The sequence below is a fragment of the Periplaneta americana genome, chromosome 5 (assembly GCF_040183065.1).
Source record: "Periplaneta americana isolate PAMFEO1 chromosome 5, P.americana_PAMFEO1_priV1, whole genome shotgun sequence".
Lineage (NCBI taxonomy): Eukaryota > Metazoa > Arthropoda > Insecta > Blattodea > Blattidae > Periplaneta > Periplaneta americana.
Window position 1 is genome coordinate 184,869,430 of NC_091121.1, and position 14,031 is coordinate 184,883,460.

The 14,031-nt window shown below is 35.3% G+C and overlaps 1 protein-coding gene across 2 annotated transcripts in view; it reads left to right on the top strand.

Annotated features, from left to right (window-relative positions):
- The window catches only part of LOC138700322 (juvenile hormone esterase-like), a 56,834-nt gene extending 44,014 nt beyond the window's left edge, over positions 1-12,820 (top strand). For both annotated transcript variants that reach the window (XM_069826864.1, XM_069826863.1), the window contains 4 exons: positions 341-561; positions 4,111-4,261; positions 5,696-5,825; positions 12,110-12,820. In XM_069826864.1, the coding sequence (XP_069682965.1) occupies positions 341-561; positions 4,111-4,261; positions 5,696-5,825; positions 12,110-12,311 (704 nt within the window). In that variant the 3' untranslated portion in view covers positions 12,312-12,820. The remainder of the gene's footprint in view (positions 1-340; positions 562-4,110; positions 4,262-5,695; positions 5,826-12,109) is intronic.
- Positions 12,821-14,031: the final 1,211 nt, after the last annotated feature.

Consider the following 14,031-nt stretch of genomic DNA (forward strand, 5'->3'; position numbering starts at 1 on the left):
CTTATTTATTTATTTATTTATTTTTAGTTACTTACTTATATATTTATTTATTTATTTATTCACTTATTCACTTATTTACTTATTTTTATTTATTTATTTATTTATTTATTTATTTATTTAATTCAATACTCACGTCGGAGTAAGGGTTCGGGACTAAAAAATTTTATCCTGAGAATAATGATAATAATAGTTATTATTATTATTATTATTGTTATTATTATTATTGTTATTATTATTGTTGTTATTATTATTATTATTGTTATTGTTATTATTATTGTTATTGCTATTATTATTATTATTATTATTATTATTATTATTATTATTATTATTATTATTGCAGCATTGACACTCTTTGCTGAAGGAATCAAATTTTTCATCGATCCCGTGCAGATCATGAAGGCCTTGGAAGGCGCAATTCGTGTGATCGTGTTTGTGTTCCTCAGCGTGTACACAGACAGAATCGTCCCCCCCTCGGTGGTCGAAGAGGTCACCGACAGATATTACGGCTCTTCTAGTTCCATATTCAACAGGCCTGCCAACCTCACAGCAGAAGACGTGAATGTAAGTGCAGCAGCTGCTGTTGAATACGTACATTATTCGTAGGCCTACATCTCAAGTTGTGTAGTTGACGATGATATAAGAAAAGAAATTTACATTCACTTCTCCTTGTCTTCGAAATCTTGAACTCTTCTATTCCTTCGTACCTGTCGTCTCGCTTCACTTACCTTTCTTCCCACCACAATCTGAACACACGCTCTCGCCATGAAACAATACTAACAATACCATCCCATCGCACCTCCTCATACTCATCCTCTTTCACAATAGCCCTGCCAAGACTCTGGAATTCGTTACCTGCTAGCATCAGGGACTGTCGAAATAAAATTCAATTCAAACGCAAACTTACTAGGCACTTGGTCAGTAATTGAGACTCGTTCAGACATGGCTTCTTGTAAATAGTTCCCTTATTCTAGCATAGAATATTTCAATATCCGGTAATTGCATCACTACATAATTTTATTATTCTAGGTTTAATTTTGTTACGTAACTAAAAAAAAAGTCTTTCTTTGTTCTTAACGGGAGAGGATAGTATTTTTTAAAACCTTTTTTTCCTATTTGGTGTAAAATATTAATTTTTTGTATGTAGAGAGCTCATAACTGTGGCAACTCAACCAAATGAAAATATTTTGAAAAAAGAAATATTATTTGGGGCCCAAATTTGAAAAAAATATATACCTAATGCAGGATTGTACTAAAACCGATATATCTAAATCGTGTTTAAAGATAGATTCAAACAATTTTCTGCAATGTATTTGCAAAAGCATGTTCTACAAACTGTCTGTAACAGAATTTTGATATTAGTCCCTACGTTTGTAAAATAAACAATTAAAATTTAGTAACAATTTTCTGATTTCCTTTCTTGCAAACAAACGGACGTATTTTTAAAATGAAATCAACTAACAAAATTCTGTTATAGAAAAAAAATTCCTAATAGTCTAAAGAATGTGTGTCCTAAATTTCATGCATATATCTTTAATATTTCAGAAATCATATCCATTTTTGTCCGGCAGTGTAGCAAAAAAAATGAAGTTACTGGAAACCAATAAAAGCGGGCGTGTGATTTAAAAATCCATAGCGCTGGAAGTTTAAAAATGACGTCTCAACATCCGATAAGGGCACAAATACCCATAAAAGTTATGCAATGCATTCCACACATATTAAAGGGTATCTAATTTTTTTTTAATTTAATTTACCGGAAACAACAATAAAAGTGGGCGAGTGATTTAAAAATCCATAAAGCAAATTGTTTAAAAATGGCTTCTCAACATCTGATAAGGGCACAAATACCCACAAAATGTTATGCAATGCATTCCACACATATCAAAGGGTATTTAATTTTTTAAATTTATTTTACCGGAAACAACAATAAAAGTGGGCGAGTGATTTAAAAATCCATGACGCAGGAAGTTTAAAAATGGCTACTCAACATCTGATAAGGGCACAAATACCCACAAAATGTTATGCTATGCATTCCACACATATCAAAGGGTATTTAATTTTTTTTTTAATTTAGTTTACCGGAAACAACAATAAAAGTGGGCGATTGATTTAAAAATCCATAACGCAGGAAGTTTAAAAATGGCTACTCAACATCTGATAAGGGCACAAATACCCACAAAATGTTATGCAATGCGTTCGACACATATCACAGAGTATTTTAAAGAATTTTTTTTTTAATTTACTCATTTTTCACCAAAAAATACCATCCTCTCCCCCTTAACTTCTGCAATAAGTTGTCTAGCCTTTATTAATCAGTTTAAGTTTTAGTACTTTGATTTTTATTGTATTTGTAAATTTAATATTAACTGTAATTATAATTGTAATTGTATTCTTAATATTGCAGTTGTAATCCCCTGATAGAGGGGAAGAGAAGGCCTAATGGCCTTATCTCTACCAGGTTAAATTGTATATACACAGTGGGCCAAAAAAAAGGCACTAAATTAGAAATACCTTATTTTCGGAAATACAAAACATTAATTTATAATTAATACACTGTTGGAAAGAGTAGACTTTAAAGATGAGCAGGACTTTTTATTATGTATAAAAACAGAAAAAAAATCTACTCCAGCATAAAGAAAAATTAATATTGAAAAAAGAAATGAATGTTAGGTATAATCCTGATAGTAAGTTAAGAAAACATTTAAAAACCTCAACAAAAAAGTCGCGCGTGTAGTACAAAATTTGTAGGAAAATTGGCGCTTTTAGCTATGCAAAATTTACAGAAAAAATAGTTCATTTTTCGATAGACTCGCTACTTCTGAAAGACACTGTAGACACTATTGCAAGTTTACTTTACACCAGGCATGTCAACTGATGCCCATAGGAGCAAGCGCGCGCTTTAGAGCTCAGGAGATCGTGAGCTCTTTATAGCGGAAAGGAAAGAGACAGACGAAAGAGGTAGTATATGCCGCTTGGTCGAGCTATATACAGGGATGGCCAGCACTGATTCAATAGATAAAGGGAAGAGAACTTATTAAAACTGTATCCATGGTAATTTTTAGATTTGCCTGAGAAGTATAAGTGCATTATAAGAATGTAAGTTTTAATTTTAATGCTCATTTTTCACAAGTTTCATTTTTTTATTCAAAAGAAATATTTTCTCAACTTTGTTTTTATAGAAAAGTGAAATTTTCAGGTATAGGCCTATTTATTTAGTAGCCTTACAGAATGTTTCGTAAATCTAATATACCGTATACACGTATTACTGAAGATAGTGTATTGAAAATTTTGAAAATATTCGCATGGAAATTGTTTGTAAGGAAATGAATTAACAAAGCAACTACTGTTACATCATAAGCAAAAGATACGTGCCCATGTGTTGTAAAAATGTCAGCTCTATAGCTTCAGCAGATTTCGAGAAAATGATTTAATATTCTGATGATAGGAAGTTGCTCACCAATATCACCTTAAAGGCATAATGCGTTAAGAGTTTTGTTATGGAATATTAGTTACACATAAAACAGATACAGTACCTAGGTAACTTTGCTTTGTACTGTAATATTGTTTTGATTAGTTTATTGATTACTTTTGTAAGGCTAAAGGTACCATCAATATAAATTCCAACTTATCATGTCATACTCAATCTCTTTCTTTGGAATATCACTTTCTTTATGAATGATGTGTTTCATCCACTTAATACAGTGTAATATTATACTACTATGGAATTTATGTGAATATTCCTTCTTAACTCTCTATTATGTTATTAAGATTTAAAACACAAGTGCAATATTAAGAAATCAGTGTTAGTACTTTTGTTTTACAGACAATATAGATAATGTTAAACAGAAAGAAGCCATATGAAAATGACGACATAAAATTTCACGTTCCGTTTGAAGTTTGTGCACCACTGTTTTCTTAATCCAACAGGTTGCTTATTCATATACACAACCCATCCTCTTTCCATACTTAGCGCTTGATGCCCGCGCACGACTTCAAGGTCAGAAAAATGCGCTTGCTTTGACATCACTGCTTTATACTTTTATTGTGAAATGAATTAAAAGAAAAACTAAGATTGCACATCATGGACTGAAATGTTGTCTTCTTTCCTTGCAGGTAATAACGGACCTGTACTTCACTAACGGGATCTCCTGTGCAGCGGGTCTGCATGCCATCTATTCGCCCGTTCCGGTCTACGCGTACGAGTTGTCGTACGAAGCCCGCCACTCCTTTATTAAGGAAGAATTGCAGTCAGAACATTTGCCAGGCGAGTATCTGTTAAGCTTTGGTTTTTCTGAACCGACGCATACGGGGTGCGATGCCCGCCTAAGGCTCATTCACAATGAAAATTAAACATGACGTAAGCGTTAACTTAAGAATATAAACGTTACGGTAAAACCAAGATCATTCACGATGGGATCATAAACATAACAGCACACATACTTGGTAACCATGGAAACATAACAACGACGCCATTTCCTCATATTCTGTCGTATGCTTCAACGCTCCACGATTGTGTTCTGTTTGCAAATCACGTAAGCATAAGCATGAAAGTTTGGAGTTTGCAAACTTCCATGTTAACGTCTTACGGTAATGTTTATGTCAAAAAAGAAAGAACAAAGAAAAAAGAAAAGTGTATCGAATATTAAAATAATAAATGCACTTCGTAAATAACTTTTGAAGCATACGGTTCAGTGACATGAAACTTGGTATGTGAGGATAACCATATGCTAAGAACTCAATAATGGTATAACCGATTTTTTTATACTTCCGGTTTAACCGGAAGTAACTCCAACTTTTTTATTTTAAATGGAGCGCCCAATATACATTTTTTTTTATTTTTCAATAGTGCTCATTAAGAGCTTTTCAAAAAGTACCCACACTCGATACTTCTGTACAAATTCATAAATAAAAATTGGAAGTAGTGCAAGATATTCCTAAAGCCTGGTTAAATCATTCCTTAAATGGTTTCTATGATCGAGTGACACATTGTAAAGCAGCTGAGGGCTACCAATTTGAACACATAATTTAGAAGGTGAGCTAGCTTTGTTTTGTTTTTGTTAAGGAAGGAGTATTTTATTATTTTAATATCCGATACACTTTTCTGTTTTCTTGACTTAGCAACACTGAATTTGTACAGAAGTATCGAGTGTGGGTACTTTCTGAAAAGCTCTTAATGAGCACTATTCAAAAATAGAAATATATATTGGGTGTTCCATTTAAAATAAGAGAGTTGGAGTTACTTCCGGTTAAACCGGAAGTAGAAAAAACTCGGCAATACCATTATTGAGTTCTTAGTATATGGTTATCCTCACATACCAAGTTGCATGTGACTGAACCTTATGCTTCAAAAGTTATTTAGGTGGTGCGGGACTTTTAACTAACCCTGTATACTTGAGAGTATAATTATAATGAAACGGTACCTTTGCAAGCATTTCTGTTTCCATTTAGCAATCCTCTGTGTCATTAATACAATTATTATTGTTAGCGTATAGGTCATTCGTTATCTCGTGAAAGAAAATGTATGAGGGCGCCGTAGCCCAAAATAAGAGATTTATGGTGGTGATTAATTTGCTAGCTAGCTGCAAGAGGAAGCGTAGCGAGGAACGCTAAATAACCGAATAATTGATACAGCATCGTTAAATAACCAAGGAAAAATGTAAGATTTGTATTAAATTTATTACTTGTGTCGATCTTTCAGGAGTTCCGCACGGCGAAGATTTAATTTATCTATTTCCCAATGAAGAAGAGAAGATATTAGAACCGAACTCTACAGACATGTTAACGTCAAAGAGAATTCTGAAATACTGGACGAACTTTGCTACAACAGGGTAAGTTCTATGACATTCATTATTTTGAGCAGCAAATTTAAAAATAAGTTCGAAAATATTGGGGAGAAGAAAATTGGACTTCATTGTAGTTATATATGTATACAACATTATTTCATTATACAGTAACTAGGGACCGGATTTTTATGTAATTACATATTATATTCCTTTCAACCTAACCGTATATAAATAACAAATCTTTGCGAATCTTATGATTACTATTAATACATTAAAATTTGACACTACATTGTTTTACATATTTACCCCACATTACATATTATGGCTTGATTTTACATAAATCTACATATTTAGGGATTTTATTCATTTTTACTTGTATAAATGGAAAAAAAAGAAACTTCTGCTGGGGAAGTTTACAATTTGAAATTCACAGATGTTCCACATCTGTGGAGTAACGGTCAGCGCGTCTGGCCGCGAAACCAGGTGGCCTGGGTTCGATTCCCGGTCGGGGCAAGTTACCTGGTTGAGGTTTCTTCCGGGGTTTTCCCTCAACCCAATATGAGCAAATGCCGGGTAACTTTCGGTGCTGGACCTCGGACTCATTTCACCGTCATTATCACCTTCATCTCATTCAGACGCTAAATAACCTTAGATGTTGATACAGCGTCGTAAAATAACGTGCTTAAAAAAAAGAAACACACAGATTTAAAAAGTTTTTTTTACCTACCCAAGAAAGGATATATTTCGGGACGAAACATAACGTCCTTAGTTCCAGGAAGTAATAGAGGCACTCACCCCATACCGCCCACTGTAAATATGAGTCAACGAAAGGTAACTTTTCTCATACAACTACTTTGTATTGTAAAAATCACTCAGAAAGTAGCGTTGCCTTCATACGGTGGAGTGGGATGAGGACGACATGATTTGTCTCGAACTATAATTGTTCTGCACACGTCTTAACAAGCCGTTCCCATGCAATTTGCAACCTTACCCACCCTCTTCCTAATCCTTCCAGGGAAAATCCGTGTCAAGTTTGACATGAGCCGCAAGAAGGTAGCCGAATTTTGAAAAGAAGCTGGAGTAAAGGAACAAACTGGAAAGATGTTCAAAGATTAAAATAAATAGCTTTTCAGGTTATTGCTTGATCTCTTTACTTTAAATTTAGTAGACCTATAGAAAATGGGATTTTCTGAGCAATTAGAAAGTATGGTTCTAGGCTGGAATAATCCTACCCTTCTGAATGAGACAGGAATGTCACTTTTCAAACAACAGTTTGTAAAAGCCTATAGTTTGAGGTTTTATTAGGTACTTTGTTTCTTACAGGGAGCAGCTAAAATGCATGTGTCCCACATCTCCTCTTATTTTCTCCTAATCCAGTAAAGCGAAACAGTGCTTGCAGTACTGTTGTGTCATTCATTTCACTCAGTTCTCTAGTTTTAGTACTTACAGTGTAAAGTGCAAGTGAGTTTATCTATTGCTTTTAACTAACGAAAAGGCACCTGTATATTCAAACCTAACGACAAAAATAAAATCATGGATTGCGATGGACGAAGCTTTCCCTACAGATGGAAAAATAGTAATGTGTCAAGTGTGCGGTAAAAAAGTCGGGTGCTCTATGAAATCACAACTGGAGAGTCTTACCTATCCTACACCTGCTAGATATTGATATTAAATATTTTCAGGATTTTACATATTTTGGTACATATTCAGCTTATTTTTCTTACATAAATATGTACATATTTCACACCTTGATATTACATAAAAATCCGGTTCCTAATTATAACACATTTCAAAATAAATAACCTTCTCACTTTGTCATTAAATATCGCCTTCAGTGATATAATGTCTACCGTACTTGTCTTTAGACCAGAGGTTAGAGAGCTGAAACCTTGATCAGGGCGATAAACTATCGAGATCAGATGCTGTAGATTCTTTCATGATTGACATAAGCCGGTAGTCTCATGGAGTAGATGTATGACGTGTACAGGGTTGCCAACTTCTGTCATCAGGAATCCAGGACAATGAGGGTACAGCGTTCCTACCTTAACTTGATTATTAAAAAAATACATCTTTATCGAAGTTCCTTAGGAAGGTTTTGATTAATGTTACTATCGTAAGGAAAATTGTCGAATACAGCGTAGAATTATGAGTTTTATTAATTAATGATTAAGAACCCTATCATGGTTTTCTTAGAGAAAAGAAAAGGTCCACACATGTGAAGCAACGGTTAGCGCGTCTGACTGCGAAACCAGGTGGCCAGGGTTCGAATCCCGGTCGGGGCAAGTTACCAGGTTGAGGTTTTTTCCGGGGTTTTCACTCAATCCAATATGAGCAAATGTTGGGTAACTTTCGATCCTGGACCCTGGACTCATTTCACCGGCATTATCGCCTTCATATCGTTTTTTTTTCGTTTCTTGGGTTATTTTACGACGCTGTATCAACATGTAGGTTATTTAGCGTCTGAATGATATGAAGGTGATAATGCCGGTGAAATGAGTCCGGGGTCCAGCACCGAAAGTTTCCCAGCATTTGCTCGTATTGGGTTGAGGGAAAACCCCTGGTTTCGCAGCCAGACGCGCTGACCGTTACTCCACAGGTGTGGACGCCTTCATATCATTCAGACGCTAAATAACCTGAGATGTTGATAAAGCGTCGTAAAATAACCTACTAAAAAACTACATATGCTAGTGGATTATAGTGATTTTCTAGCTATCAGGTTGAAATTTCTTTTACCAACTTCGTTTCGAATTTCAGGTGCTAGAAATATTACAACTGGCAGTTATTTTCTAACTGTTATGTTGGCATCAATAACTTCAGTTTGCAGTAAAGAAAACTGGTGAAAATGCAAGTACCTAGGCTTGTGAATTAATAATTAATTAGTAATACCGGTATTAATATTAATATCACTACACAATTCAGTTCTGTTTCGTTGTAATTCCAATTCAACTCTACTAGTGGCTTGTGCAGCAAATGCTGCAAACTAAGTTGATTAGACGTTCAAATAAACATTTTTCATATTTATTTTCAATGAAGAATACCAGACATTCTGAAAGTTATTTGCTTCCATAACAATGAAAGATACTCTCTCTCGAGCCAATACTGAAGAGAACCACGCATATAAATATCTACACCACACCGCCATTAAATATATGAAAAAGACCCAACCCCACTTGATTAATAACTATAAAATATTTGATTTCTAATAATATTTTTATCTTACGTAAGTTTTATAGCTTTCAGTAGCATATACTATATATACTATATAGCCGCCACTCAGTAAAATATAGAAATCAAAATCTAATTTAAGTTATTCTCTACATCTACTTATATAACCCCAAAACGTTTCACTTTCATATCATCAATATAGCATTAATATGTATAATTAATGAAAAATAGTCACATGGCATTAACTACAATAATATTTCATTTCTAATAGTAATAATGTCATCAAACCACCTCAAGTTTTGTAGTTCTTAATATTCAATACACAGCTGTACCCAGAAAATTACACACCACAGAATCGAACCTGTAAATAATTTTTAGGAAGTTATGTTTTTAATAACCAATTTAATTTGAGCTCTAAATATGTCAGCATTCTTGCAGATCATGGCCTTCGTGTAATATTGTTTACTGTAGTATGTGTTTTGTTTTATTTTGAAACGCAACACGGCCGACTTGATGCTCGCTTCGGTTCTCCTGAATGCAATTAGCTAGTTCTCAAAACTGACGACAGATGGATTTTGTAAAATAGGAAAATTATGTAGGAAAATTGACATTTCACTGAATACTACTATTTTTCTGAAAAACTTTGAGTTCCAAGCTTCAAAATGAGGGGCCATTTATTAAAATCCGTTCAGCCGTTTTCCCGTAATTTCCATTACCAGTTCAAATTATATATAGATATTCACGTAAGTGTATAAGACGTAATGTTATTCATGTACTTGTCATTTCTACTCATTAAATTGATATAATAGTAACTTTTCATTTTTTCTACGCCTTGAAATCTTTCCGTTTGACCAGCCCATCTTGTGATGGTACCAAATCTAGGGAATCGAGTAGGATTACTTTCAAAACACTACAAATAATGCCCATGACTTGTTAGTATACTTTTCATTAATAAACTTCCTCGTATGTAATCGTGAAAACTTTGTAACTAATTCAACAGTTCATAGCATAAATACACGTCAAAAAATGACATTCATACTCCATCGGCAAGTCTATCGTGCTATTAAAAAGGAGTGCGTTATATGGCAGTAACATTTTTTAATAGCCTCCCTATAGATATAAAAAATGAAACTCAAAACCTAAGATTATTTAGGGTCAAATTAAAGAAGTACCTAATTTCTCACGCCTTCTATTCTGTAGGTGAATTTGACATTCAATAACACTTCATGAATATTTTTGTCTTGTATTAAGTATCGATACTAACCCCTTGTGTTGTACTAGTAGACTAGCCTATATTGTAAAACTCTTCTATATATATTTCAACTAGACTGTGACTATAAATTAAGACTTTGTAGTACTATAGTCTCGACGCTGTTATTCCCGGCGTGACTCCTCCTCTTTGCTTACGTCTTAGGGAGTGAAGGCTCTATAAAGTCTAGGTAGGTAGTATCGTTCGCCATTTTTGTTCTTTCGTTGCCGAGCTACCATACGAGGAATCTATTTGCCACACCGTTAAACATTATCATGTCGTAGCTCCTATGATAATAAATCAAACGCACTGTAATTCAGCAAATAATTGAGGGGCAAATAACATCCTTGTGTGCTTTCTGCGAACGCCAACGAAAGAGCCAAAATGGCGGGCGATTACTTACTTACTTACTGACTGGCTTTTAAGGAACCCAGAGGTTTATTGCCGCCCTCACATAAGCCCGCCATTGGTCCCTATCCTGAGCAAGATTAATCCATTCTCTACCATCATATCCCACCTCCCTCAAATCCATTTTAATATTATCTTCCCATCTACGTCTCGGCTTCCCTAATGGTCTTTTTCCCTCTGTCCTCCCAACTAACACACTATATGCATTTCTGGATTCGCCCATACGTGCTACATGCCCTGCCCATCTCAAACGTCTGGATTTAATGTTCCTAATACAATGCGTGCAGCTCTGCGTTGTGTAACTTTCTCCATTCTCCTGTAACTTCATCCCTCTTAGCCCCAAATATTTTCCTAAGAACCTTATTCTCAAACACCCTTAACCTATGTTCCTCTCTCAAAGTGAGAGTCCAAGTTTCACATCCATACAGAACAACCGGTAATATAACTGTTTTATAAATTCTAACTTTCAGATTTTTTGACAACAGACTGGATGATAAAAGCTTCTCAACCGAATAATAACAGGCATTTCCCATATTTCTTCTGTGTTTAATTTCCTCCCGAGTATCATTTATATTTGTTACTGTTGCTCCAAGATATTTGAACTTCTCCATCTCTTCAAAAGATAAATTTCCAATTTTTATATTTCCATTTCGTACAATATTCTCGTCACGAGACATAATCATATACTTTGTCTTTTCGGGATTTACTTCCAACCCTATCTCTTTACTTGCTTCCAGTAGAATTCCCGTGTTTTCCCTAATCGTTTGTGGATTTTCTCCTAACATATTCACGTCATCCACATAGACAAGCAGCTGATGTAACCCGTTCAATTCCAAACCCTCTCTGTTATCCTGGACTTTCCTATTGGCATACTCTAGAGCAAAGTTAAAAAGTAAAGGTGATAGTGCATCTCCTTGCTTTAGCCCACAGTGAACTGGAAACGCATCAGACAGAAACTGACCTAAGTCATACGAACTCTGCTGTAAAACGAAATTAACCCTCCAAATTACTGTGGTCGTGCCAGAGAATCAGCCCCATTCCGAGGCTTATTTGAAGGATTCGTAACAAGCTGTTTTTTTTACGGTGATGGGTTGTTAGCCCTTCGCCCAACCCCCAAGCTGGAGGACCACCCCTCATCGGATGTCCGCGACTGCTTATTCAATATATTCACAGGGCGGGCGATTATATTAAGTATTTATCGAGCCTTAAGAAATGAATAACGTCTTCCTCAGCGAACCACAAGACCCACACGTTTAAATATAGCCGGCGTGCAACGCGATTGGCTGCCGGAAATTAGAGCGACGGGACTATATTAAGATTTTTTTGACGTGTTCCATATTCTAGTTGTGAATACGTGGAATGTAAATCAATGAAATACAGTGCAATACAATGCAATATGGCGGCAGATGGTGCAATTACCTATAATACACTGCATCTATGGACTCTAACCGCTCTTAAATTATAAAATTAGAAACGGTTTTAATAGATGAAACGGTATTTGTTCCAGTTCTCCAACACCGACGAAGGATCCGCTGTTGCAAAACATCACTTGGCAACCAGTAACAAAAAGCGCTTCTCCTTATTTGGGCATAAATGTTAATCTTACCATAAAGCACGACCTCAATAACGGATCTCTCAAGTTTTGGAAGAAACTCTTCGAAACCAACAGCAAAGTATTTCATGGGGAGTCGCCGTGTACAATGCAATGAGACGAAGTATTTGAAGACGGAGAAAAAGTTGACGTAATAAAACCGAGCCAAACATACAGCACATACAAAATCTGTGCCCAGACTGAAAGAAGGTATATTAGATTAGTTTTCATTTCTCGATTACGCTTGTTGTAATAATTAGATAGGATAATGTATATTTTTTGAGTTTACGAACGTAATTTTTAATCTCTATTTTTTGTCTGTTATTTTCTCACTGCCTTTTTAATATAGTTTAACATTGTAATTTATCTACAAATAACCCTATCATGCTGTACACCTTTCATGGATATAAGTGCAACTAATAAATGAGTTAGTTCGATATCCATTTTGTTGACTACACATTTATGTCCGAAGGCGGACATAGTGATAGACTAAACAATGAGCAATACAAATGTTATGATATATTGTTTTACGCCTATTGTTAAAATCTGAAATTCATTTTTCTATTGTATAAAAATATCTTTGATATTACGTGTATTATTTCAAAAGAATTAATAAATACTTAAATAATGAAGTAAATGTATTATTATTATTATTATTATTATTATTATTATTATTATTATTATTATTATTATTATTATGGAGGTTCATTGCCGCCATCACATAAGCCCGACATCGGTCTCTATCTTGTGCAAGATTAATCCATTCACTACCATCATATCCCACCTCCCTCAAATCCATTTTAATACACTCAGGGACAAAAAAAAAACCGGACACTTCTATATTTGCTTGTATTTTGTTGCCAATTATTTCAAAATGAAACAAAACCCATTTAAACAAAATAATGTTTCATTTAGCACCTTATACGACAACATTTGAAAAAAAAACTCTGATGAGAAAATTTACAAAAAATTACAAAGGGCGTATAACTATGGCATCGTTTGGTCTAACTGTTTTTTTCATTTTATGGTGCCTTAAACATTAAAAACTCTTTTTAGTAACGGGTATTACCCCCTCTGGCTTGAATAACTGCATCCGTACGTCTTGGCATGCTCTCAATTTGGTTAGCAATGTCTTCTTGAGGAATAAGTTCCCATTCTTCGCCAAGTGCTCGCCTCAACTCTTGTAACGATTCTGGTCTCGGTCGTCTATTCTTAACACGCCGTCCCAGCATGCCCCACACGTGTTCAATTGGGTTCATGTCTGGACTCCTTGCTGGCCATGGAATAACATGGATTCCCACTTCTTGGAGATAATCTCCGACCGCATGGGCAATATGCGGCCGTGCATTATCTTGCATTAAAACAAAATTATCGCCTACAAATTGGCCAAATGGCACAACATGATCAGCCAGACATTCATTTATATACCTATCAGCTGTTAGTCTTCCATTTTCAACAAAAACCAACTCTGTACGAGCATCCGTACACACTCCTGCCCAAACCATCACTCCACCACCTCCATACGGCACATTTTCGGAAATGCAACACTGTGAAAATCGTTCTCCCCTCCTTCTCCAAACTCTTTCACGTCCATCAGGTGAGCACAGATTGAAACGGGACTCATCGGTGAACAGAACACAGCTCCACTGTCCAGTTCTCCAATCCCTGTGATCATTTGCAAAACGCAGTCGTTCAACTCGATGCATCCTGAGAAGTCTGGGACCAGTTGCAGGTCTACTTGATGTCAGTCCACTTGCTTTCAACCTTCTTCTAACTGTTTTGGCCGAAATTGGGCGTCCATGCATGTTAACAAATTGCTGGGCTACACTAGTAGCTGG